We start from the raw sequence: 27,242 nt of genomic DNA on the forward strand, positions 1-27,242 counted from the left end.
TTTATTTGTTCATTGTGAATAACAATAGAAAACGACAGCTTTTCCTTCAAGATGCGGTCTCAAAATAAGTGGTATCAATTGCCTTTACATTCAATAAAAAACCACCTCCTGAACCAAAGGTATGGAGGTGAAACCTGTACTCCTATTGGCGCATGTTGAACCTCATAGATCTATTTTCAATATTACAAATATATAAATGCACTACACGGTGATAACAGCGATATCCTGTCAGGTCATTTAATACTTCATTGTCCTCAAAGAGACAGTTTCATCCACTCGCAGACAGACACAAAAAAAAAAAGAATAAATTTGGCAACTGGTGCCTATTCGCTAATAGCTTTTCTTCACGTTTTCTTTATAGCCTTCTACTCCTGAAGGCTCAGGTTCAGATGTCATTTATATGACGTGATCAGATGGGACAGTCTAAGGTTAAAAGAGCAGGCAATACATAGAACAGTCAATGAAGTGCTGTGTTTATATTGTTAATTGCAATCGTGTGCCGTCAAAAGTTCAAAAATAGATTTTCAACCAGTCAGTGGAATTCACAAGACTGCGGTTTGGAGCTGTCAACCACGAAATTCTCCAGTGCAGTTCCAGTGTCACATAACACACATATCAAGTACATGTACAGTCTTGGATTTGTACTTAATGTTTGTGTGTATTATGAGATTGCAACAGTGATTTTCACATTTATGACTAAATAGGCATGTTCAGGACTTAAGTCACAGTACTTCATATAAAAATGAACCAAAAAAAAGTGGAATTAAAAACTTAAAATGTGTATACATCTATTCTTCAGGCTGAAGGTGAAAAAAAAAATCACTTTAATAATTTATATATTCAATTTTGACAGTTGAAATGATAATAGGATGCAAGAAAACAACGTGCATCAGAAAAAAAATCCAATGCATAAGAATGTTGTAGGTCCATGTTTTGGTCTCGCCAGGAATGACTACTGTGTCACACAGAACATACATGTGACTAATCAAGGGCAGTGCAATATAGTCCAGAATCTGTAAAGTGTTCATTAATGATTTTTGTGACATGTAAATATACATTTCTAGTTTTTAATACCCATGACAACCGACTAAAGCCACTGTTAGAAAATATTAAGCCACTGTTAGAAAATATTTCAATCTGACATCTACTATGGAGAGACGAAATAATTTGAGAAGAATGTCACTATTTAAGAAGTCTTCTAATATGACAAACTTTGATTGGAATGTGACTTGATCAGTAGAGGTAGAAAGTTTTTTGAGTAGATGTCAGCCTGAAAAATAAAGATTTACTTCTCGCAAACCTATTCCTCCAACAGTCACCCTAGTACCTTGTTGTCAATGAGTAGAACCACACTGAATGGTGTGGGCACTGTTACCTACTCAAAAAAGATCACATATTGTACAGTGCTTACTAAATGCATTTGAGCACCGCCACCACCTTATGGTCTAATAGGTGTATTTAATACAGATTATTTCATTATTGGTGCGCTTTTATCATTTTGAAGCCAATGTAGGATTTTTCAAATAGAAACCACTTTGGGTTCTACTGAGATCTGTAACACCGAATTTGACTTCTTTGTTATTGATTTATCAAACACACTTTTTCCAAGAGTATACACTAGTGATGCACTAATACTGGTATCTGTTCCGATAAAGCACTAAAGTGACGTCGTTGGTATCAGCGAGTACGATGAAATAACGTGTGTGATGCTGTGCATATATAACTTTACCAGATCTGGTTTCCAACCACTGGTGGCCCTACCCAACATGTCTGCAAGTTACACATGCATCCATTATTGTATGGTAGCCAAACGTCCTTTGGCTGTGAATTTCAATGAATTTATCACTAGTAGATGTCCAATTTATTTTACCTTGGAGGCTGGCAGCGAAAGAAAAAATGTTCATTCGCGGCCAACCCCCCACTTAAAGGGAGGTAAAATGGGGCAAATGAGGTAAAAAATAACATTTGTTCTCTCTTAGATGTACCATTCCACCAATTTATCACTAGTAGACGTCACTCCATTTGAAGTGTAAGGGTGGCCTTTCATTTAATTTTCTGCAATCCATGCCACTTCAAATGGACTGAACGTAAAGCGCTGTCAATGGCAATGATTGCAATTACTAGTCAAGCGAGTATGCAATAATTTACTATCAAAAGAAAAAAAAAATTTTTTCAACAAACATGATATCGGTAGATTACAATACTCATCAGGATCAGTCCGAATCAGTGTCCGGAACAAAAAACAATAATATCGGTGCAACACTAGTATTAACATTACTTTGGTAAAACGGGTAACACATAAAATACTTGAAATAGGGTTTGCAATTACAGGAACCTAAAAGAAAATCTATACTTCTTGGTTATTGTCAAAATTGTTACTTTAGGGCAGGTGTGGCTTCCAAAAGGTGGTGAAGAGTCAATTTTTGTTGCACACTGAAATTTTTTGCCTGTGTGCGTGTCAGCGAAGCCAGGAGCAGGGTACCCACTGGGGTTCCGTGTCCAGTTTGTTGATGAGTCTCAGCAGCTCGGCGTAGGCTTTGTCCTGGTCAGTGTTGACTATGATGGCGTCAAACATGTGACCCCAGTTCTGCTCCATCTCCCTGGCTCGCTCAATAATGTCCCGTAGCTCCTCGGGCTGTCCGAGTAACAGAAATGAGGATTAATAAGGCTTAAGAATAAATAAGATTAATACACACGTGCCAAAACCATGACATCGTATTTGTTATCGCAGAGGGGTGGAACAGCACCTTGGGATTCTTGTTGTCCTTGGCCAACAGGGCTCTGAGTCTTTCCTGGGAAGGTGGAGCTATGAAGATGATGTATGGTTTTAAATCAGAACTCCTCAGAACCTTTAGGGCCTACACGCATAGAAACACACATTAAGTTAAAATTAATCACTAACTCTAGAACCAAAGATGTTCTGTTAAAACCCTATACTATGAACAACTTGTGAACTGCTCATGAGTGTAAGACTGTATACACTGACCTGAGTATGAAGACAGAGCAAACATATTTTTCCAGTGTTGATGACCTGTCTCACTGAGTCAGTGCTGGTCCCATAAAGATTTTTCTCAAACTCGCCGGACTCGATCAGCTTGCCTAAGAAATGTATTGAAGGCATATTATTTATTAAGCCATGTGAATTGCTTTGTGTTGAATTGTGCTATATAAATAAATTTGCCATAAATCACCAAAAGTGTTCTCTAGTGCCTTACAAGCCACTGAATAAAACTTACCATAATTTCCCGAATATAAGGCGCACCCGTGTATAATGCGCACCCCAAATTTACTTGTAAAATCTAGGGGAAATTATCGTACCCGTTTATAACGCGCACCCTAATTTCAGCACCAATAAATAGAACAATACAAGAAAACAGAGCTCGTGTACAGATACAGAAATGTCATTTTACTGACTGGTGAAACACAGCACAAGCATAGCATATTGGTAGTTCAAAACATTACCATAAACTGACAATATTTACGGTAATAATATGATTTGACAACTCCAATTTACCAGAATCTAGGAGAAAACAAAACAGATGTGACTTTTCTTTTAAAGGCCGCTGTATAATTTGCTCGTTTCATCATGATGAATAAATGTTTCTTCCATGGATTGATACAGTAAAATGAAAGTGAGAAGGTAAGTCGGAAATCCGAGAGAGCTCATCACTTCGACACTGTGACATATTGGTATTCTATGTTATGTTGTTCTATGTTGTGGCACTGGTGGATCCATGCTGCTGTATTGTCATATCTATAATGTGATTGTCTATGAGTCAGAGGGCCGCTGAGGCTAGACAAAAGAGCGCCGGTGTAGACGCACTATCGTATAGACCCTACCCACCGACGTCACAAAATCACGTGCTCGCTGTATGGTTCCGCCCCCTTGTCCGTCATTTTGTGTCTGTATTATCAATGGTCTCAATTGATCGAGCAATTTATAATGCATTTCATGGAAGACCTGGTGCTTTCAGATGCCGTAAACTCACTTGATGCGTTGCATAAAAGGCGTTATGTGGAAAAGCTTCAGTTTATCCATTCGCCAGATCCATATTTGATGCCTAAATCGATGTTTTTCGACCCGCTGTCTCCGCCGTATTTGCCTGACATCTGCTAGCTACCCTGATATGTACAACTATCTTGTCCAAACAAAATCAGCCTATTCTCACGAAAGTTTGAAAAACTTTAAGAGCTTGGAGGCTTATAAATACTTCGTTGCTGGTTGGGTGAAACAGGTCCTCGTCCACGAAAATTCGGCAGGAATCTACAGTGCTGCTCGAAAGTTTGTGAACCCCACAGCGATGGTCAGATTTTTTGTAAAAAAAACTAAAATAACCTTATTAAATGTTAAGTTATACCCAAATCCACAATACTGACGTTCCAAATAATGGACTGAAACAAAAGAAATAGTTATATTGTCATTCTTTATTTAACAAAAGTGGTTGATTTAAGAAAAACTCAGATATCATGTGTGCAAAAGTATGTGAACCCCTTCAGTTAATAGGATATTGCGCCTCCTTTTGCAGAGATTACCTCAACCAAACGGTTTCTGTAGTGACTAATCAGCCTCTCACATCTACTTTGGGGGATTTTTGCCCATTCTTCCTTGCAGAACGCAGTCAGTTGAGAGAGGTTTGATGGGCGTCTGGCATGAACTGCTCGCTTCAGGTCCCGCCACAGCATTTCAATGGGATTTAGGTCAGGACTTTGACTGGGCCAGTCCAGAACACGAATCTTCTTCTTTTTCAGCCATTCCTTGGTTGTATTGCTGGAATGCTTTGGATCATTATCATGTTGCATGATCCACCTTCTGCCAAGCTTTAACTTCAAAACAGATGGCGTCAGGTTATGTTCTAGGATTTGACAATATTCCTCAGAATTCATGATTCCCTGGACTATGTGGAGTTGTCCAGGTCCTGAGGATGAAAAGCAAGCCCAGATCTTGACATTCCCACCTCCATGCTTCACTGTTGGGAGAAGGTTCTTTTGGTGGTATGCAGTGTTGACTTTTCGCCAGACATGGCGGTTTTGGTTGTGACCAAACAGTTCAATTTTGCACCTACATCAGTTGATGAAAACTCTTTTTAATTTAGTCTCGACAACACAACTGTTAAAAAAACAAAAAAAAACTACTGAATTGATTGATTAGGAAATCAGGTTGAAATAATAGAAAATTCCAAAATGTTGAGGGGGTTCACAAACTTTTGAGCAGCACTGTATCTTGTGCTTGGAAAGGTGAGTTACAAAATTTTCAATTCAAAATCTTTTGTTATTGCTAACATCCACTGTCAAGTCTAATGTATTTCATGTCATTTGTCAATGGAGTTAGGGCTTTTAATGTTTATATGGTTGAGCGATAGCACTCTCACTACATACATACGTGTATGTTGTCGGCGATTAGCCTAGCAATGATCTTAATTGTGGTTGTCAGCCCAAAACCCTCTAAATATATATTAAATGCATCTTACCAGATATAAAATGACTACTACATAATCTGTGGTAATCGTTTGGAGCCCAGTTTTCTCGTCGAATTGCAGCAGCCCATCTCGCTCTCTTCTCTCCGGGTCTCTCGGAATCCGGTAGAACTTCAAGTCTCTCCGTCTTCTCCGTCTATCTTCTCTGTTATTGCAACCGACCGCCACACACGCCTTCACCATTTTGATTATTAATGTTAACGAGCAGAAAAACACGTCGTAAATAGGAGGAATGTACGTAGCCGTAACAGGTAAACATGATGTGTTGACGGACAATTGGGCGGCACCAGTCAGGAGGAAGGAGTTGTGACGTCACGTGGGTAGGGTCTATTCCCCTCACTATCCACACGTGGGGGTCTGCGCTTGTCAGTGACGTTCCTTATTCTCGCTATATGATTATACAACTTTAACATTTGTTAATAATACGCTCTGTGTGTAGTATCATCCATCGCTTTTACTTTTTAAATGGGCACTTTTAAGCGGACGCAAGAAGTAACAACGGGAACATTTTTAAACAGGCATTTCACGGCAGAGCATTTCGACTCTTCGGCCAATCATATAGCAAGAGCGAGTGGATAGTGAGGGGAAGAGGATAGTGAACCTACACCGCATTATAGCCGGACTGTTGGCATTTAAGTTCATTGAAAGCAAGAAATAAAACGTTGAACACGCCACTCGAAGTATTCTAGTTTTTTTCAAGACAAGATAAAACAGACACGACAGTAACAACAGGAACTATTGTTATTTGGGTTAGTTGATGGACACACACAGGAAGTCTGTGTTGTTGCGTTTGTTATGGTCCGAGTTGCGGAGCTGCAATAAATGTTGACTCAAATGAGTTCAAGAAACTAAATTCTGTGCTTTATGAAGAGTGAAAAAAGCACACTTTAACACAGACGAAATCATTCGGCCGATCAGAGTGAAGTATTACTGAAACAAAATGGTGACGTCAGGTACCGTAATGGTCGGCAACGGATCGCCGCATACGTTTCTTCAACACAACATGGCTGTGTCAATAAAAAAAAATCTGTTTATATATATATAATATATATATATATATTTCTGTCTCCATCCATGTACCCGTTTATAATGCGCACCGAGATTTTACAAGTTGATTCTGTGGGGAAAAAAAGCGCGTGATCTTTGGGAAATTACGGTATTATAATTTGTGTTGCACAGATATCATTTTTTTGGCTCCCAATACAGATTCTGATGGCAGTGTGGTACCGGCCAAAGCTGTACTGATCCGTTTTTTTTTTTTTTTAATGTTTTTTTCTTTAAATACTAATTACTGCATACTCTCATATGAATGTATTGTAATTTCTATCATGGCGTGGTCAGACACTGCTTAACTCATTGTCTGCCGTTGAGTGGCTTGACGCCCAATCCATTTGAAGTGGGAGGGTTGGCAGCGAATGAACATTTGTTCATTCGTTGCCAACCCTCTTGCTTCAAATAAACTGGACATCTACTAGTGATAATCTCATTTCAATTCATGACAGAAGCATAAAGAGACCTCTCATCGCCTCAACCGAAACATGCCTCAGAGCGGTTATGTTGGAAGGGGTGACGTTCCCATCAAAACCAATGCATTTACATCAAAAGTAAGTCATAGCTAGATAGCTAGAAGTCCAATCCATTGGAAGTGGGAGGCATGGCAGCAAATGAATGAATATTTTTCTTACATTTTATGAAATTTGGGCGTTGTGGCTGTTACTTTATAGTCAGGTACGTGCTACAATGCGGAAATTCATGGTAATCCAACAAATTTGTTTTAATTTTTTTTTTTTTTTTTGTGATATCTGTGGATTTCATTAATTCCTTGGCTGCCATTGACGGCCCTAAACGTCTAATTCATTTGGACTGGGAGGGACGAATAAATGAACATGTACATGAGCTGGCTGTCTTAACGCCGTCAATGGCTCTGAAAGATGGATGTCTGTGGTTGTCAATGAGGTAAGAGAAGGGTAGCAACACTACATAAGAACATGTGTTTTTCTTGGGCATTGAACATATTTTCAATTTCAAATAGAGACATGAAATCTTACCAGCAGCCAACTCGGTCTCAAATGTCTGACGAGTAACAAAATGGTAATCTCGACCGCCGAGTTCTACATCTCGCCGGCTGCGTGTTGTGTCTAAAACACACAATCCCAGGTAGGTACACAGTGCACACAACTTTACACATTTGTGTTGAAGTCTTACGAGGGACAGCGCCAGCAAAGCGTTCAGGCTGGTTATTCAAAAGTCTCTGTCGTAGTTCCGCCTGCCCACAGCTGGCTGGCCCAATCAATGCAATCGGCCGCTTCCTATTGGCTGGCTGGTGGTACAGGGCCATCTCCTCATAGGTCAGAATCTCTTCATCAATATCTAGGACGGTTTTGCAAGTGGAGATAGTAGTTTAAACAGTGTTTCATCCACGGCATACTAATTGCATAGAGATTGTACCGTCATTTCTCTGAGTGTTGTAAAGCAGCTTCTTTCTCTTCTTCTTGTTCTTTTTTCCGCACCACAACTTCCCTGAAAACGAAGACAAAATATAAAACCACAAGAAGAAAAACATTATCTTATTTCGTGTTTTATAACCATTTTTAAAGGTCACATTACTTTTTGACCTAACTTAAAATTGTTTTTCATCATCAAAGTCACTATGTGCAACTGAGTATGCTCCCAGAAACTCGAGGATTCTTGCTGTGTTATACTGTATAAACACTCACCGGCCACTTTATTAGGTACACCATGCTAGTAACGGGTTGGACCCCCTTTTGCCTTCAGAACTGCCTCAATTCTGCGTGGCATAGATTCAACAAGGTGCTGGAAGCATTCCTCAGAGAGTTTGGTCCATATTGACATGACGGCATCACACAGTTGGTGCAGATTTGTCGGCTGCACATCCATGATGCAAATCTCCCGTTCCACGACATCCCAAAGATGCTCTATTGGATTGAGATCTGGTGACTGTGGAGACCATTTGAGTACAGTGAACTCATTGTCATGTTCAAGAAACCAGTCTGAGATGATTCCACCTTTATGACATGGCACATTATCCTGCTGAAAGTAGCCATCAGAAGTTGGGTACATTGTGGTCATAAAGGGATGGACATGGTCAGCAACAATACTCAGGTAGGCTGTGGCGTTCGAACGATGCTCAGTTGGTACCAAGGGGCCCAAAGAGTGCCAAGAAAATATTCCCCACACCATTACACCACCACCACCAGAACCGTTGATACAAGGCAGGATGGATCCATGCTTTCATGTTGTTGACGCCAAATTCTGACCCTACCATCTGAATGTCGCAGCAGAAATCGAGACTCATCAGACCAGGCAACATTTTTCCAATCTTCTATTGTCCAATTTCCATGAGCTTGTGCAAATTGTAGCCTCAGTTTCCTGTTCTTAGCTGAAAGGAGTGGCACCCGGCGTGGTCTTCTGCTGCTGTAGCCCATCTGCCTCAAAGTTCGACGTACTGTGCGTTCAGAGATGCTCTTCTGCCTACCTTGGTTGTAACGGGTGGTTATTTGAGTCACTGTTGCCTTTCTATCAGGTCGAACAAGTCTGGCCATTCTCCTCTGACCTCTGGCATCAACAAGGCATTTCCGCCCACAGAACTGCCGCTCACTGGATATTTTTTCTTTTTCGGACCATTCTCTGTAAACCCTAGAGATGGTTGTGGGTGAAAATCCCAGTTGATCAGCAGTTTCTGAAATACTCAGACCAGCCCTTCTGGCACCAACAACCATGCCACGTTCAAAGTCACTCAAATCACCTTTCTTCCCCATACTGATGCTCGGTTTGAACTGCAGGGGATTTACTTAAACCATGTCTACATGCCTAAATGCACTGAGTTGCCACCATGTGATTGGCTTATTAGAAATTAAGTTTTAACGAGCAGTTGGACAGGTGTACCTAATAAAGTGGCCGGTGTGTACATATATATATACATATATGGCGGAAAACACAGACAAGACTGAAAAAGCAGTTTCTGCTCTTGCACTCCTCTTTAAAAGAAACTGCTGTATTTGAAGCCAAAACAACTGTGTTTGATAGAACAACATGTCTATATGCTGCTATAGCAGATTCATGCCACATTAAGCCCTCGAACTATTTTTAATTTGTCCGTTTTACCCTGAAAGCCCCCGTTTACAGACGTCGCGCAACCTCTTTTGTTTCAACCCAGCCATAAAACGAAGGTAATTATATTTATTATTCAAAATGTCTGTCGTTTTTAGCGTAGAATCATTAATTGATGTCTCATATTTCGTTTAAAAAAAAAAAACGACTTGAAAAAATTTTTCAATGACATATTTTAGAATTTTAAACAAATTATCTCACAATGAAAAAAATGGCGTCTGTAAAAAAGTGACAGATATCTACCTCATAACTATAGCTTAATTGTATTTTTTTTGTTTCGCCTATATGTTAGATAAATAATCGACTCAAAAAAAAAACAAAAAAAAATGTTTAAAAGGGTAAATATATGAAAAAGAAACTCTCGACCACTCCTTGATCTCTGCGATTTCTGCATTGCGACCCTTGTTAAATTACCATGTTTCACCCATAAAATCCCCCAAAAATCCAGCTGTGGCCATTCACAGCTGTGTCTTGACACTCAGTGATACATGCTACATGGAGTTTTTGGATCGAAACAAGGTAAGCACTCGATAATATCTCGTTAAAGTTATGCCGTCTGTAATTCTGCTCTTGCGTGCGCTCGCCTCCAGATGGGGTTTTGCTGTTTAAAAAAAAAATTTTTTTTAATGCCCTCCTGTTCAAAACTTTTATTCCGCCAGAAAATTGAGATTTTAAGCTTTCCAATGATGTATCACACATGCATATCGGACAATTTTGAAAGTTGGCTAAATTGGGGGTCTCAGAGCGGAACTTCAAGTCACCTGAGTGTTTTCCGCCATATACATGACAGCACTTTTTGTAGAACAACAAATTTTTTTATGCTATTTCCTGGGTGAATAACTGACATATGTATCAGTTGGTCCAATTCCTATTGTGTGACAGCCTGACGTTGCCACAGCTACTGAGCAACTTGAAATGAAATGGTACTTTTATCAAAGAAAGTAAACATTTGACTTACGTTTTCATGTATTCTGTAGGTAGTTACGGCTACAGACTTAGGTATAACTTTGTGCTAAACCGTGCTGTCTCCAATCTAAATAATAAAGGCGCAAACACACAGTAGCAGACCCTCCTATTGACCCTTGAAAGGAGGGAAGGCGGGACCTTGAAGTTAGAGGTAGAAATTCAGTCTTTGTGACGTAGAAAAGTTACGGAACTACAAAAACGCCTGATTTAACTTATTTTTGGAAAATTAGCCTAACAACCAAATTACAGGACCATTTTCTTCATGTTTTTTGGCTTCTAAAGGGTGGAAAACACATAAAGTGGAGTGTTTAAGGTCAAGCTAAGTTATGTGAATGTATAAACCATCTCAAAACATGTTTCACATGATTCAGACTTTTCCATGAGGACAGACCTGATTTCTCAGGCTCTTTGTCTTCTTCTATCGTCTGTTTCATGGCTTCTCTCTGCTGCTGGAAACTCTTTCCTTTAAAAAAAAAAAAAAAAAATCAATCAATCAATCAATGTTGGTCTATTGGACAGACCAAAACTGTACTGTGTCCTTCCCCCAAAAGAATAATTTAAAGGACCTGGAACTAATCCAGCGAGAGGTTGATTATCTTCATCTCCGTCCCTGTATGCCTGCCACCAATTGGGATCAGACTGACTGATGATATGGAGAATATCTCCTTTCTGGAAGGACAAGCCTAACTCTCTGCATGGCACGTAGGGGTCATCTGATGGGTCGTAGTCAAAATGTGCTTTCACGTGAACCTAATAGATTAAAAAAAAAAGTTAAAGAGGGGATGTATAGTAAGATTTTGAATATCAGATTTTTAAAAAATGTTTAACTCTAAAACGTCCACGAGGGTGTACAGGAATGATTATAGTATCAAAAGGTGGGATGTGTGAAACATTTTGACTCATTGGCTATTGGCAACAATTGACATCCCATCCATTTCGTCTAGGAGGGCCAATAGCTGTCAGCCCTCCCATGTCAAAACAGATGGGACGTCTACTGTCGTGAATGGCAGTGAATGAGTTTAAATGACCCAATGTAGCACATAATCTCAATTGGTTTATGTGTTTCCGTTTTGAATTCTCTACCTTGGTGCAGCTTCAGCACTTACCACATTCTCTTTAACTGGGGGAGGTTTGCTCTGAGTGCTCGGAATGAGTACAAAGGTCAGGAGGCCGTGCATGTCTGCCTGACAAAGACATTTTGCAGGTTACCTTTGGATAGTGCAGTGGCTGTTTTGCGCCAAAAATGACCCATCTGATTGCTAGCACGAATATTCCAAATGAAAAAAATACATATTTAATTCTTGACTAATTCCATAATGTGCCTTTTTTTCCCATTAGATAGCATTATTACGTAAGGAAATGATGTAAATATGTTCAACAGTGTAATCTTACTAGAATGTCAAAGACTTGGTTGACATCTTTCCCTTTTATTTCAATGCCATTGATTTCCAGTATTTCATCTCCTTCTGTTAAAAGTCCGCTTCGTTCCGCTGCTCCTCCTCGAACAATCCTACTGATGATCACACTCTCCATTTCATTACGGACCGTTGCCCCCTGCATGGAAAAAACAGATTCAAAGTGAGATAAAGATCACAAATAGGCAGGCAGTGATCAAAGGTAATCTCAAGGAGTCTTTATTGCATTTATTTTTTAAAAATGGTCTAATATGCAACCAAAAGACTAGAGTTTGGAAACTCTGGAATGAGGTGAATTCCATGTGTATCTAGATATACGAGTTGCTATTCGATACAAAAATGATGTGATTAAACCCATATTCGTTTGATTTTGATTTGGTTCAGTTTGGAAGTACAGTAATACAATTTAATACGACACAGGGAAACAAAGCGATACGATTCAATACCACATAAAAAAAGCAATAAGATGTGTTTTATCTAGACAGCAATAATAATGAAGCAAATTCTAAAAAAAAAAAAAAAAAAAAACGCGTACGGTTATCGGTCAAATTGTCTTTTTGTCTTTAGTTGCAGTCAACGTACCGTATTGGCCCGAATATAAGACTGTGTTTTTTGCATTGAAATAAGACTGAAAAGGTGGGGGTCGTCTTATATTCGCACTGTAGACATTATACCCATTTACGACGCCAGATATCACTGAAGCGATGTTCTGTCATGATAGATCTCAGCTACTCTCAAGTTTAACCAGTTTGCATTATTTTATTGCAATGTTTTCCTTATTCAAATTTGTCTCAAGACAGCAGTTAGACTTCACTTTGATGGTTAATGCAGTTAATGCAATTTTGTTGTTTTATCACAATAGATTGGTTTATTTACATTTCAAAAACCAGAAGCCATTCATTTACGAATGTGATTGCACTTTAGTTTGCATATTTAAATGTTCAGATATTAAGATTTGAATGAGGCAAAATAACATGCTTTTTCTCTCAATTTGGTGTTCAAAAAGTCTTTTTTCAAACTTGAGTCTTAAAAAAGAGGGGATCGTCTTATAATCAGGGCCGTCTTGTATTCGGGCCAATACAGTAATTAAATTATCAAAAATACAAAAAAACATCAAGTTGTACCAGCCTATTTTATTAGTCATCAGTTCCTGCTAAACAATAAACTCGTCACTTATCTTACCAGCGGTATGTCTCGGGCCTTCTCTATGTGAACAATTTTTACAGTCTCCCCACCCAATTGTGTCAGTGTCTCGGTTTGGCTCGTCACTTGTTCCAGTTCCATTTCTTTCTCTGCAATGCTGTCATGCGCCAGAAGCATAGACTGCAGCATAAACACAGACACACCATCGGAATATGCTTAGTAAAGTACTACTTTGTCAACGTGCTAATAACATTTAAGGTTGTGCGTCATGGTATGAGTTTTCACCTGGAAGTGAATGTCTGATAGAAGACTGCTCAGTTCCAGTCCTTCTTTGTTCTGACTTGTTTGGCAGAGATTTCTGACCTGAATCAAAGACAAAATCCAACACCAAATTAAAAAAAAAACATTACAGTGCAGACTGTATAAAAAAAGATCATTTTGTAGCATATAAATACTGTGGTATATTTTGTTATACGACTTTTACCAAATTACACCATCCTAATCAATAGTTTATAACTAGCAGATGTCCAGTCCATTTGAACTAAAAGAGTGGCCCCTACCACTTCAAATGGATTGGACAGCTAGTGTGGCAGCCAATGAGTAAAAAAAATATTGCCAGGGAATGAGGTGAAACAATGTTTATAATTTTAACTCAGCAATTCAGCACTTATCTTCAAACATACTTGAAAACGAGTTTAGCCTTGATGTGTCTCCAAGGCAAGCAAGCAACTGAGCAATTCTTTTAGAGTAAACTTTATTGCAAAAATATGACAATTGCACTTGTTAAGGTGAAACTGAACATTCTTGAACTTACCCTTGTAAGGAAGCTGCTCCTTTATCCGAACCCTGTGGCTTATATATGGAAAAAATACCGCTTTTCTTTGGTGGGTGTGGCTTATGCTACGAAAATTATGGCATACTTGCAGTAAATATTTTATATTTGAGTGAAATTCATTTCTCTTCTGCATTGGCATTATATGCTGTTTATGACCCCCACTTACAGTGGTGCCATAATCCAAAGTGAGAGTGACATTTAAATGCTAAGTGTAGCAGAAACCAGCTAGCGCAATGCAACATCACCTTAACTAAATCTCACACCCTGTCACCTTAAGAGCTGAACCATCCGATGGGTTATGAGGGCGAGCTTTGAGCCTAATTATGCTCAACTCTGAGGGTGTGTGGTCACGGTTCAAGGGAGGGAAAAATTAACACGTTACCTCCAGTGCCAACGGCAGTGCCTGTTGTGTTTGTGGGTATGGTGGAGATGGTCTGTGCATGCTGTTGGCCACGGCATTATGGATCTTAAGTGCAGACTGGAAATCAGGCTAGAAACAGAGGGTACAAATATCACTGGTCTACAAGGAAAATGCTTCCTGGATAAAAATAGTGAGACTTTACTAAATTTGGGTCACTAAAAAGGAAAAAATTAGGTCACAAGTTTTTTGTTTTTTTTTAAGACACAGTTTCTAACTGAAATATTAAAATCCAAGCAATTTAGGCGAAAATTGGTATTAATTAAAATAGAAATAGTTATTTCTGGGTAAACATATCTACCTAAAAATGTCATTTCACAAAATAATCATGTAGACAAGAGCTTTGACATAATATGCCGTTTTCAAAGTTTTGCATAAATCCAGTGTATTTAGTCAGAAAAATATGTAAACACAGGAGCATGGTTCTACTTGAAAAAAAATAGATAAATAAAAACAGAATACAAAGTCCCCCCACTATATCCTTTAGTTTTAAGTATGCAGGCAAGTTCGAATTTAGAGTCGTACACCTTTGGTGTAGTACCATGGTATGCAACATAGTACTCACATCGACTGGAAGAAATGTAACCAAATAGCGGGTAAGAAAAGGGAAAAAGACTAAGAACATCCTGAATTAGTCTTCCTTCTTATACTGGGCACCACAAAGCAGGCTAAAACTACAAGAAAACAGCTTTGTAAATGGTCTTGCCATATTTTGGATCATTGCCGGTGGACGTAAACCATGAAACAAGGAGAGGCACACTGTATGAGAAATGTGTACACATTTGAAAAGCAAGTGATTAGTTACAGCTCTTTGCACAGACAGTTTACACATCCTCAGAAATTTGCAGTTCACTTGGAAAACACAGAACTAGTAATTGAGCATTGATGACTACCCAACCATAACCAGACAATTACTAACAATGACATTATGTATTACTGCATATTTCACTGAAAGAAAAATACTGGTGAAACACATTAGGAATCAACTCGCTGCCAGTCCTACAGGTTCAAATATTCTATTGCCCTCAATGGCAGCGATTGAGGTACTATTCTGCAAATTATCAGAAGATCAAAACAACGATGGCCATAAATTTCACTGAACAAACGTTTGACAAGACCATCTTAAATATACTTGATCTGTACGTGTATGTATAGATCTAAATATTTATTCATATACTGTATGCTTTCAGAACAAGGGAGTGTCAACCTCCAGATGGCATTTCCGATATTACTGAGCGTGAGGGAAAAAAGAAGAAAGCAGGTACTTGCATAATAAGGCATGGTGTGATGTCACACTGTGACCAGATTGAAACACTACCGTCCACAGAACAATTTAGCTTGTAAACGAGATTGTAATTGTAAAAAAAAACTACACGGATAACACTTCAACCAGGGCACGATCTCCTTTTCACCCATGTTATGTATTAAGCGCCTGAAAATATTGGAAAAAGACTATTTCTCGTTTAAATATCCAATTAATTACCTTGTTTAGTAGTGCAAGAACCAGCTCTATGTCATTCTGACTTTGCTGGTCAGACAGACAGCCCCGGACCTGCTTCAGTGACAGCAGCAACTCCTCCAACTCTGCAGGACAAATACATCGAGATCAAAATTCTTTGTCTTAACCAACTAAAAAAATAGGGCAATTCAGATTAATTGGTAATGTTTTCACATCGCATTGTGTACTGCAGAGCAGTGTGTGTATGAACATAACTGTCCCAAAAAGATTTAATTAAGTTGCTTCAAGGAGTCTCTCATGCCTGTCTCTCCCTCCCTGTGGAATTCCCTCCCACAAGTTCTTCCTTACATTCCTTTCACTCCAAGTTTAACTTCCTCTTCTACAGTTCTCCCCTTTTCACTAACAGGTTCACTGATGTTCACAACCATTTTTTCTACAAACTTAGGTTTAAGAGTTTGTACCAAGCGAATTGTGCTGATTGCCGACCAGTGGTTGCTGTGACGTGCATGTGTCCTGCAGGAATGTGGGGTTGTCGATGCCAATGTGGGGATTCTGGGAAAGTTTCTTCAGCCTGAGTGAAGCGTTGAGATCCAGCTGCCGTCCCTCCTCCTCTCGACGCCGACGCAGGTCCTCCTAGCAGACGAAAAAAAATGGAATTAGTAATGACATCCTCAGTTTTTAGTCTTCCTCTACTGTACGAGTTTACCTGGTGTTGTCGGATTCTCTCTAGCTGAGCAGATCTCCGGACTGGCAGTGTCCGGCTCCCGAGTTCTCCCGGGCAGTCGACAGCCATTTCCCTATGCTGCTGTCCTACCCTCATTTCTTCATCTCCTCCTCTTCCTCCCCCCTCACCAGCAACATGGCCATTCAGATGAGATGTTGTCATCCCTCACACACGTGAATGATCACAGATTTCAGGGTTGTCCTGGTGTAGATTACTAAAATAAGGACTTCTAGGAGGGTAGCTCAATAAAAAAGGCATCCATGTTACATTCACCTATGGAGAAAGCAAATGTAATTAAATTTTGCATCCATCTTTTTAACTCATTGGTTGCCATTGACAGTGATAAACGTCCAATCCATTTTGACTTGGAGGACTGACAGCGATCGACCAGTTGATCCATTTATTTTTCATTTTTATCTTCTATTTGTTTACAACCTTAATAAACAAAAAAGGGGGAATCGATAAGCATGACCTTTTAGTTGTTTTTTTTTTTTAAGGAAAAAACAGTACACACTCTTTTCTAAATTATTTTATAAAAATGTATTTCATTAAAAGGAAAAACACTAATTATTATCCAATTTTTTGACTAGGGAAATTAAAGTAGAAGATAAATGTACTTTGTGTTCTATTTTCTGTGAAATTATTATCCAATTTTTTGACTAGGGAAATTAAAGTAGAAGATAAATGTACTTTGTGTTCTATTTTCTGTGAAAAAACATTATATGCATATTTATTATAACAAATTTCCATATTTTTTGGACTATAAGTCGCACCAACCAAAGATTGTTTTTTCACCATCATTGTGCAAACTTAAGAGTATCAGTCTTTTTTGTGGGGAGCGGTGGCAATTTTTTCAATGCATCAGAAACCAAGAACAAAGCTGAGTTAAAGTAATAATAGTAAAATGGAGAATAACCGGTATCTGTTTACATAACATATTAACAGTTTTTCAGATAACTTTTGTCTAAAACATAAAACATAACAGGCTGTAGGCGGTCAAAGTGAAAAAACAAAATATAAGTCGCCGACTTGCAGGTCTTACCAAGCTATGAGAAATGTGCGATTCATAGTTTCATACTCCATAAAATATGGTAATTAAAGCCTCAATTGATTGACAAATGACAACACATCACTAAAGTAGCAACGAGCAGAGCTCCCACTTGATGATCCAGCCAATGAATTTGAATTTTCATTTTAATGCACTGCATCTCTAGTAATTGCAAGCAAAAGTGATTAACACATGCATCAACAGACGGCGAGAGGAAGTACAAATAAAATGGCCGAATAGGAATTGATTAATTATCTTTGACAACAACCACAAGAGCGTATTTGACAGTCTCTCACTAGCAAGTTCTTGTATTTGCACACACATAGAAGAGCGCTCGCCTCACATATTACACAGATCCCACGGTGCGTGAGTGAGGAATTCCAGGCAGTCCCGGGAACAAAATTCCACGGCAGGGGGCAGGAAGTATGCGATCAACGCACTGCAGTTATAGTATTTACACTAAGGGCAGGATTTTATTTTTTGAGTTTCAGTGTGTTTAAAAAATGCTGTGGTGACATCAATAGAAATTACATTCACCAAGGAGCTGCTGTGCCTGAGGGAGGAATGACTTCGATTAAAAAGTAAGGATGCCCTTGAACTGTCTTTTTTTAATCACAGATCCAAGTTGAGGGTGAGATAGTGGTGTGAGTGTCAGGCACTTTGGCTTTGAGATCCAGTTTAGCTGGAAAAGCATGTACTGTAATTCTGAAAGTGACCTGTAGCTGCATTCCTAACTGCCTTAACACAATTTACTAGGGCTGTCAAAATTATCGCGATAACGGGCAGTAATTAATGTTTCTAATTAATCACGTTAAAATATTTGACGCAATTAATGCACATGCCCCTCTCAAACAGATTAAAATGACAGTACAGTGTCATGTGCACTTGTTACTTGTGTTTTTGGAGTTTTGTCGCCCTCTGCTGGCGCTTGGGTGCGACTGATTTTATGGTTTTCAGCACCATGAGAATTGGTGGTGCTGAACAATGGTGAGCTACTAGTTTATTTTTTGTTTGAAAATTTTACAAATTTTATTAAAACGAAAACATTGAGGGGTTTTAATATAAAATTTCTATAACTTGTAGTTCTTAAAAGATAAATGTTAGTACAAGTCTTTCTACCCATGGATTGCTTTAACTGAATGTTAATAATGTTAATGCCATCTTGTTGATTTATTGTTATAATAAACAAATGCAGTACTTTATGTACAGTATGTTGAATGTATATATCCGTCTTGTGTCTTATCTTTCCATTCCAACAATAGTTTACAGAAAAATATGGGATATTTTATAGATGGTCTGACTTGCGATTAATCGCAATTAATTACGATTAATTAATTTTTAAGCTGTGATTAACTCGATTTAAAAATTGTATCGTTTGACAGCCCTACAATTTACCAAACGTTCCAAATGTCCCAGTACAAGTGAATTGCCACGTTTACATGGAGCCAAATATTCCAATTACAGTCGGAATATTTGTTCAAACCGAATAAATGTGTTCCATATAAACACCTCATTCGGAATGAACAGGCCCAAACCGAATGGAATTTCATTCCGATTCACAGGGGTGGAATATTCTTTTTCCCAAACCGATTAGAAGTAAAATTATATCATGTAAACAGGGAAGCGGAATGGTGTCTGTTTACGTTCTTTCTGCACATGCTCCGTACTGACGTGGTGACGTCACTTGGTGACGTAAGTAACGTCACTTGCAACATGGCTTCCAAGCACACACACAGCGCACCCACACAACTTTTTAAATGAACGGCGTATCATTCTGAAGTTTTGTTTCCACTCGAAAAGTTAAAACAGCAGCTGATCTGACGATCGATCTCAATGTTTTGCAACGTGACGCTTTGTTTTGATTAATCTGCGCATGTCAGACGGCAGTTGTCAAACGTCCTTTCGGAATAAAGGCAGACACATGTAAACGCTGGATCGGAATAGATGAAGTGACATGTAAACAGCTGATGTGAAATTTCCATTCGGAATGATTTGAATCGGTATGAATAAAAGTCAGCATGTAAACGTGGCTAGTGACCGCTATCTGCATGTGCTCATGCAAAAACTTACACACAGCCACTAGGCCATCCGTCTCACAGCTTACCACCTAGTGTGAGAGCTTGAATATGAGTACGCTTATGTGCGGCAATAGTATCCTTATTGTGGTCAGCGGAGATTTCAATCATGTTTTTCTTTATCTCCCAACAACCTATCAACCATCCATCATTTGGTGGATACACAGAGCAGACAGTCAAATTAGTTCTCTAGCTTTCTAGCCCCCTCACCCCCTCCAAAAAAAGGTAGATCGCGGGAGGTTGTCTCCTTGAAACAGAAAAATTATGAAAACAACAATTCACATTTTTGCCAATTTTCGAACTTCTGTCTAAACTGGCTTCTTAATAGGGCTGCAAAAACTAATCGATTAAAATCGATTAATAAATAAGTTGCCAACAAATTTGATAATCGATACAGTTGTAGAGTACCGTTAAGTCAGGAAGCTGTAATAAAATATTATTTTTGAAGGAAATAGTCATCCACTTTGTCTTCATTGTTAAATACAACATGCCTAAAACAACTTCAAGGTAAATTGTGCAGGTAGTTGAAAAAAAGTGACATTTATCTGATTAATCGTTTAATAGTCCGATTAATCGATTATGAAAATAATTAGTTGCAGCCCTTGTTTTTTCCCAGCCCAAAGTCTTTTCAGTAGGGATATCTGTAAATTCATTTTTGTGATGTTTAGTGCTGGTAGGTGCAATGGTAGTGCCATGTGGCTAAGAATAAGATCACATTTTTTTTTTATGATTGTATAATCTTGATTCTTTATAATCTTGAGGGTTTTTTTTAACTTTATTTTATGTTATTTTCAATTCAATCGTGTCTTCAATTGCATATTAGCATTAAGCTAGTGAGTGCTCGAAAAATGAAATGTATTTTGTATTTTTAGTGCTCAATACACTGTGTAATAAACCACTTGAAAACCATCAACGTCGGACTCTTTTTGAGATACTGTTAACAATCTAACTCAGGGTTGGCCAACCCTGATCCTCGAGAGCTGCAATCCAGCTTGTTTTCCATGTCTTCCTCCTTTAACACACCTGAATCTCGAGGACCAGGGTTGGCCACCCCTGAACTAACTAGTCAGTTTGCATAGCTTTATGTTGTCAATTATATTGAATGGCACACGTGCTCCCTGAGATTTCTACCCCAAAAATTTTCAATCTCCATTCTCGATCTTAAAATCGCCTCCCCCTAAGTGCTGGCATCGTAAAGATGCACTTACTGTACTTGCAAGATATCGGTATAGAGGAATTAAGTTTGACAGATATATTTGCCAGCTAAGATATCGGGCCGATATATGGACATTTTTCTAGATCGGCCATAGGCCGATGTACTGTATATTTGGGCTGCAGCTATCGATTAGTTTAGTAGTCGATTAATCGATGAACTAGTTAAGTTCGAATAATCGAGTAATCGGATAAGGAACATAAAAAATTAAAATACTTGAGCTAGGCCTCAACCGGAATAAAAAATAAATAAATGAGGATCTAAGTACAAAAAACGAACAATTGGCTAACTTACATAGCAAAAGTACGCTAGCTTAAATGCTATAAAATGCTAACTTTTTTTTTTTACAATGCTCTTAACAAATGGTTCAAACAAATATTCCCACAAAAATGGCTAAATGTAACTATAAACTAAATTACGAATGCATTAAAAAAAAAAAAAAACTTTAGATCAACTGAAACTTCGCTTATGTTGTTCTTAACAGGGAGCAACTGGATTCAGCCATGTGAAATGAGTTATATCCGATTCACTGTTGCCGTTAGAGGGCAGTGTATCCACCCAAATCAATAAAACTAAATGCAAACACTTTCAAAACAAACCATTACGATGCCTGTTTAATTAAACGAATAATCGAAACAGCAAATTTTAATTTGAATCATTTTTCTCATTGGATTACTCGAGTTATTCGATTAATCGTTGCAGCACTACTGTATATCCAATAAAATAAGATAACTTATGTTCACTGTTTGGGTGATGATCTTTCTCACTAAAGCATGTGACCAAACGGACCAATCACGAGAGATGATGTCCGCGTCGTTCGATATGAAGTAGCAATTTGTGTGCAGCAGTTGTTGCAAAGAGGAAGCAGAAAGGCCGCGCAGCCCAATGCGTTGGTCATGTGACACAATGCGGGCGTATAAAGAAGCCTTTACAAATCTGCAATTGTGTACTTTGTAGTTGAAAGTAGAAACAGAGCCAAACCTTATCATGTGTGCGAGCACGCGCGTGCAGTCCAAAAGAGAGCTGTGCAACCCAGTACCAAGCGAAAGGAAAGGTGAGCTCACATACCGTATAGAAGAGCAGAATAATTAGCTATGCTCCCTTTGATGTTTTTTTTTTTTTGGGGGGGGGGGGGGGGGGCAATAATAAAACAGTAAAAGCATTCTATAAAATAAAAAATACATATAAATAAAAAATTGTAAAAGCACTGTTGAAGTACCATATATGATATACAGTGGTACATCGACATACGATCGCTTCGACACACATCTTTTCGACATCCGACGTAAAATTTTAATTGCCATTTATTGCTACATCCAACGACATGCCCGAAATATGACGATTTATGACAGTACCGCAGTTTCTTTGTTTTCCCCGCAAGACAGACGCAAGGCGGATTTTCTTGTGAGAGAAATCAACATGGGTTCAAAGAATGTTTGTGCAGGTGGTGAAAAAAGGTGACGCTTACCATTGCAATGAATAGGGAAATGATAGAAAAATATGCGAATGGTGCACGTATCCGTGAACTGGCATGGCAATATGCCCGTAGAATGTCTACAATCTCGACGATCCTCCTCTGACCTCTGTTTGCCAGTCTTTATAAGTAAAGGTAACAATTATTATTGTGGTAACATCACCCCTAAAAATCGCCAGCTTTGTCAGGTTTTTAATCATTTATTTCAGAACCTGTGTAACACAACATGCCTACTGTCTGCCGCAGCTGAATAAAGTAAAGAGTCCTCTGTCAAGTCAGCCACGCAGTGCGTTCAGGTACACCACACAAAACACATCGCCCACATTAGAACCAGAGTCATTACATTATTACAGGTACAGTGTTGTTATTATTATCGTTATTATTACTATTATTATTTCGATTTTCCTTCATAATTTATTTGTTTTGCTCTGTTTAATTGCCATTTGCAATAGTACCAGTAGGGATGGGAATCGAAATCCGATTCCAATTCGGAACCGGTTCCGAGTGTTTCGAGGCCTCGACATCACAATGACAAAGCCTTAACGATCCCTTTAACGATTCCTAAAGACGCGTATTGCGTCGTGACGTGTCTTGTTGTCCAGACGCATCAAACTAGCATGGCGCCAAGAACCACTCGCTCCAAAGTTTGACTACACTTCACCAGGAAAGAGTGTGAAAATGAAAGGTTACGACGGGTAAGCACGAGCATTGCAGCCATAAACATAACAATGACAGCACGTAGGTTCAAACGCTTGAAAGTGTGTCTTCACTTCACGAGGAAAAAATACAACAAAGCGACTTGCAGTCATTGCAAGGTGGAGATAATGGCATCGGGAGGGAATACGACTGCGCTGTCCCCAATAACAAACAGGTTTGCATCAACGTAAATCAGCGATGATTAGCTGCTAATAACAGTAATAAGAAATGGTTAGCATTCGTTCGCTAGCATTAGCACATCGTTCAAACCACTACACAACTGGATTTAAGTGTCCGATCGCGAGTCGAAACACAACAACAACAACAACAACACAAAAGATGACACATACAGGCGCTGCCTCTGTAGATATTAACATTAACAAAGAACGTAGGCTCGTAGAAGTGTTTCCCTCTCTCACTAACTCGCTCACTCATATGGATGCGGCATTTCTTCTTTGGGTGTAAGCGCGCTCTTCTTCACGTGAGCGCGTTCTCCTTCGCGTGAGGAAGCGCAAGGGCGCCCCCACTTGAGCGTGTAAGCACCACAAAAACTAAGAGGCATGCAATTCAATGTAATGGTAAAATAATACACGTTGACCCAAACTGCGGCCCGCGGCCCAAATACGGCCCGCCTCCACATTTGGTCTGGCCATTTTGAATTTTTTTTTTTCTCTATCGTGTTATTTATTTCCTGGCCTTTTCCTTGAAGAATTCAGAGAGGGTTATTTGGTTATTATCTATTTAATTAATAGTGTTTTTATTATTAATTATTATTATTATTATTATAAAGAATCCAGAAAGGGTTATTTGATTGTGGCTTTCTGAAAAACAATAACTTTTTACATTTATGCACTTCTGCAATCGTCACACTTTTTCTATTACAAACTGACCCCGGCCCCTCATCAGAGAAGGGAAAAGTTATGTGGCCCTCACAGGAAAAAGTTTGGGGACCCCTGCTTTAACACATATTGCCAAAGGCAGAACAACAACCTATCTGCCAATATATACCAATATTTTTTAAATTTCTATTAGATAAATGTTTCAGTAAAATGTTACACATTCTTGTGTATTTGCCACTTATTGCCACAGTTAACATTGAGGCTTTGGGCCTCTTTTGATCTCGTTGTTTGTAAGGTGACTTCTGATTAAACAAACTCGATGCCAATCAAAACGTTTGTTCTTCTTTTTCCCCAAATTAGAATAGATAAGAGAATCGATAAAGAATCGAATCGTTAAGCAATATCGATAATGGAATCGGAATCGTAAAAATCCTATCAATTCCCATCCCTAAGTACCAGCAGCATTTATTAAAGATTCAGTGTAAGTTTTCGGGCTGTGGAACGAATTAATGGAATTATAAAGTATTCTTATGGGAAAATCCTGCTCAACATACGACCATTTCGACTTACAAAGAAGGTCCTGGAACAAATTAACTTTGTATGTAGAGGTACCACTGTATTATTATATATTATTATTATTCTCAGTCCAGCACTGGTTTGTTAGTGGCCTAATTTTCAGTCCGACAGGTCACTGAGAGTGTGACAATGAGAATGAGCGTACATTCCGGAGAACAGAGAACTTGTGTATTGTGCTGGCCCTCAGCCCATGTGCTTCTAATTGCTATGTTAACCCACTGCCTGCCATTGACAGCAATAGACGTCCAATCCATTTGAAGATGAATGAACAAATGCTGCCTTTAATGATAGCCAATGAATTTATACTTAAAATTACACAAATAAATACATTTTAAAAACCTTTTTTATACCTGATTCCGATCCTCTGAAAGTTGTAATATTCACTGTTCTGATAGTAAAAAACGAGATGCATCATTTGTCACACAAAAAGTTCTGAGATTTTTTGCCATCTCAAACATCATTTAAGGTAAGCAACTACATTTTTAACCCTTTGAGAGACAGCGGATAGCGCGAGTAAAACGTTAACACTTTAACCCTTTGTTTGGAAAGTGACTATTTTTGGTGATAAAAAAAAAAAAAACACTACACAAATATTGGCTATTACTACAATGTATTTTTTAAATTAATAATCATTATTGCATTTAGAGATTTGTTTTAAAGAATTATAAATCGATACAGTTTTAATAAAAGCTAAATTTGCTAAACTAGTTGCATGCCATTGACGCCGATAGATATCCAGTTGATTTAAACTGAGACAATTTACCATGAATGCTCATATTTCAGGGTTTTAAAAAAGTCAGAATTTATGCATTAAAAGGTTTTGAAGAGTGCTTCACTGATTTGCTTTAGCTTGTGTCGTTATAAACCGTGTGGAATGCCTTACTCTGGGGCAACGCTTATTCGCCCTCCGATTCCAAAGCCCAAGTCCTAACAGATAAGTATAATATCCCGATACGACGCTTTAGGGACCCATGCAGTCACTCAATTAAACTCGAATATACATTTCTTGTCACTCCACAGTGTAAAACACTTGATACCAAAAGAATTTCTCGTGTATTTTGGTAGGGCGCGGTGACAGCTAACTGAGGGACAGTCACTACGAAGAGTTGAGTTTTTCTAAGCAAATCTTTGCTATTAAACGCCATTTGTTTCAAACATTTTGTTGGCGATCCTCGATTGTACTACTCCAACAAATAGGCAAAACAAATGTAACGAGTGTTTTCTTTTCCTCACTTACAACTACCAGGCTAATATTAGCAGCTAACTAGCTAGCTCACTTGCTCCTTATTTGAGCACCTGTTGACAACAAAGCCACTTCGTCTGATACGAAAATGCTCCACTACTCACGCTGTTCACAGGCCGTCCTACGGTCTTCTGTAGAGGTTGATTATGTTTAAATGCACTTATTCCAAAAGCTGTATTTCCCGGTCTATGGCGGTGTAATGTCAGTTTCACTCTGATAAGTTTACTGCTCGATTATTATACTCAGCGGTACAGACGTCTCCCGCCCTCCTCACATCGCTCTTTCACACACTCACTGTCATCATTCCCAGAGCCACAGACAGAATAAGGCGGAGCCGCAGAGAAGCCCCGCCTCCAAGTAGACAGAACGACAAATATGATTGGATACGGCAACATTTTCCGCAACCGGTGTTCTGCCAAAATCTGCTACATCGGCGAAACGTCCAACATTAGTCGAATTTGACACCCAAAGTACTACCGTGCGCTCTAAACTTGTTTGGTTTAGATGCATACAGGCATAACATACAAAAAAATGCCTTAAGAAAATACTTAAATGTGGTTATATCAAATAAGGATGGTTTAAATTCGCTACGTGACTAATGTGGTCAACTGCTTCAAAGCTAACACAAAAAACAAAAAAAAACAATGGTTAAAAGTATTAGAGGGTAATACATGCAAAAAGTATCTTTGAGGCAGTAAAAAGGTTCTAAAAACCTAAATAAAAACAAAAATAGTGAGTTCTCGCTGCTTCTAACCGATGTGCGCATGCGTGCGGATGCTTGCGCAAGCGCGCTGAGCATTGTAGGACGTTTCGCCGCGTAGTAAGGAATGGCCGAACACCGGTGTTCAGGGTTGCTAGATCATTGAAAACCCTCCCAAATTACAACATCCCGTTCATGGCAAGTTTATCGTTCAAGTTAGTTAAGATGTTTCCCTAATTCGCCTCTCTCTCCCTCTCCTTGCAGTCGGCGTGATGTCACGATGACGTCATCTCGCATAGCAACGTGTAACCGTTTTGAGATGGGGGCACGCACAGGTAAACATCCGTAGACAAACGTTGTGTGGAATTCATATATGAGGGGCATTCAAAAAGTAATGCACTCAAGTGCATTGCTCGTACAGGAGTTTACCAATCTTGTTTATATTTGGCACAAACATGATAGGACACACCTTTTTGTGATTGTTATATGTGTTTTTCTTATTTTCAGATTTTTAAAGCTTAAACTAGCTTCCAAAATAGGTGCCCCTCTTGAAGCTCGTCAGAAACAAAGAGCTGCAATTGAATTCCTTGTTGCAGAGGGAGAAACCCCTTTGACCCCTGTTCCCTCATTACTGGAGATGAAACATGGGTATACCATTTTGAACCTGAATCTAAAAGGAGATCAGTGGAATGGTGTCACCCAAATTCACCACAGACCAAAAAGTTCAAGGCTCAAAAGTCAGCTGGCAAAATTATGGCCATAGTTTTTTGGGATTCTCAAGGTGTAATCCTTGTGGATTTTTTGCCGAAGGGG

The 27,242-nt window shown here is 38.8% G+C and overlaps 1 protein-coding gene across 1 annotated transcript; it reads right to left on the reverse strand.

Moving 5' to 3' along the window:
* On the reverse strand, nt 1–26,055 carry LOC130931228 (protein PALS1-like). Its single transcript, XM_057859840.1, has 17 exons — nt 25,834–26,055; nt 16,548–16,838; nt 16,303–16,474; nt 15,866–15,966; nt 14,347–14,454; nt 13,415–13,492; nt 13,169–13,309; nt 11,964–12,125; nt 11,678–11,755; nt 11,138–11,321; nt 10,963–11,034; nt 7,923–7,994; nt 7,680–7,844; nt 7,523–7,612; nt 2,987–3,099; nt 2,748–2,858; nt 1–2,635 (listed from the first exon to the last, which is right to left on the reverse strand). The coding sequence occupies exons 2-17, from the start codon at nt 16,725–16,727 to the stop codon at nt 2,459–2,461; spliced, it is 2,004 nt and encodes a 667-aa protein (XP_057715823.1). The 5' UTR covers nt 16,728–16,838; nt 25,834–26,055; the 3' UTR covers nt 1–2,458.
* Nucleotides 26,056–27,242: the final 1,187 nt, after the last annotated feature.

This window comes from Corythoichthys intestinalis, chromosome 15 (assembly GCF_030265065.1).
Source record: "Corythoichthys intestinalis isolate RoL2023-P3 chromosome 15, ASM3026506v1, whole genome shotgun sequence".
In the NCBI taxonomy this organism is placed as follows: Eukaryota; Metazoa; Chordata; class Actinopteri; order Syngnathiformes; family Syngnathidae; genus Corythoichthys; species Corythoichthys intestinalis.

What these genes read in the sequence shown, in the direction of transcription:
- LOC130931228 (XM_057859840.1), bottom strand. Translation starts at nt 16,727, where the DNA reads ATGACAACATCTCATCTGAATGGCCATGTTGCTGGTGAGGGGGGAGGA. An exon ending in TCTCGCTGGATTAGTTCCAG is followed by an intron (nt 11,035 to 11,137) that starts GTCCTTTAAATT and finishes TTTTTTTTAAAG; the next exon opens with GAAAGAGTTTCCAGCAGCAG. An exon ending in CAAAGAGCCTGAGAAATCAG is followed by an intron (nt 7,995 to 10,962) that starts GTCTGTCCTCAT and finishes CTTCGTTTTCAG; the next exon opens with GGAAGTTGTGGTGCGGAAAA.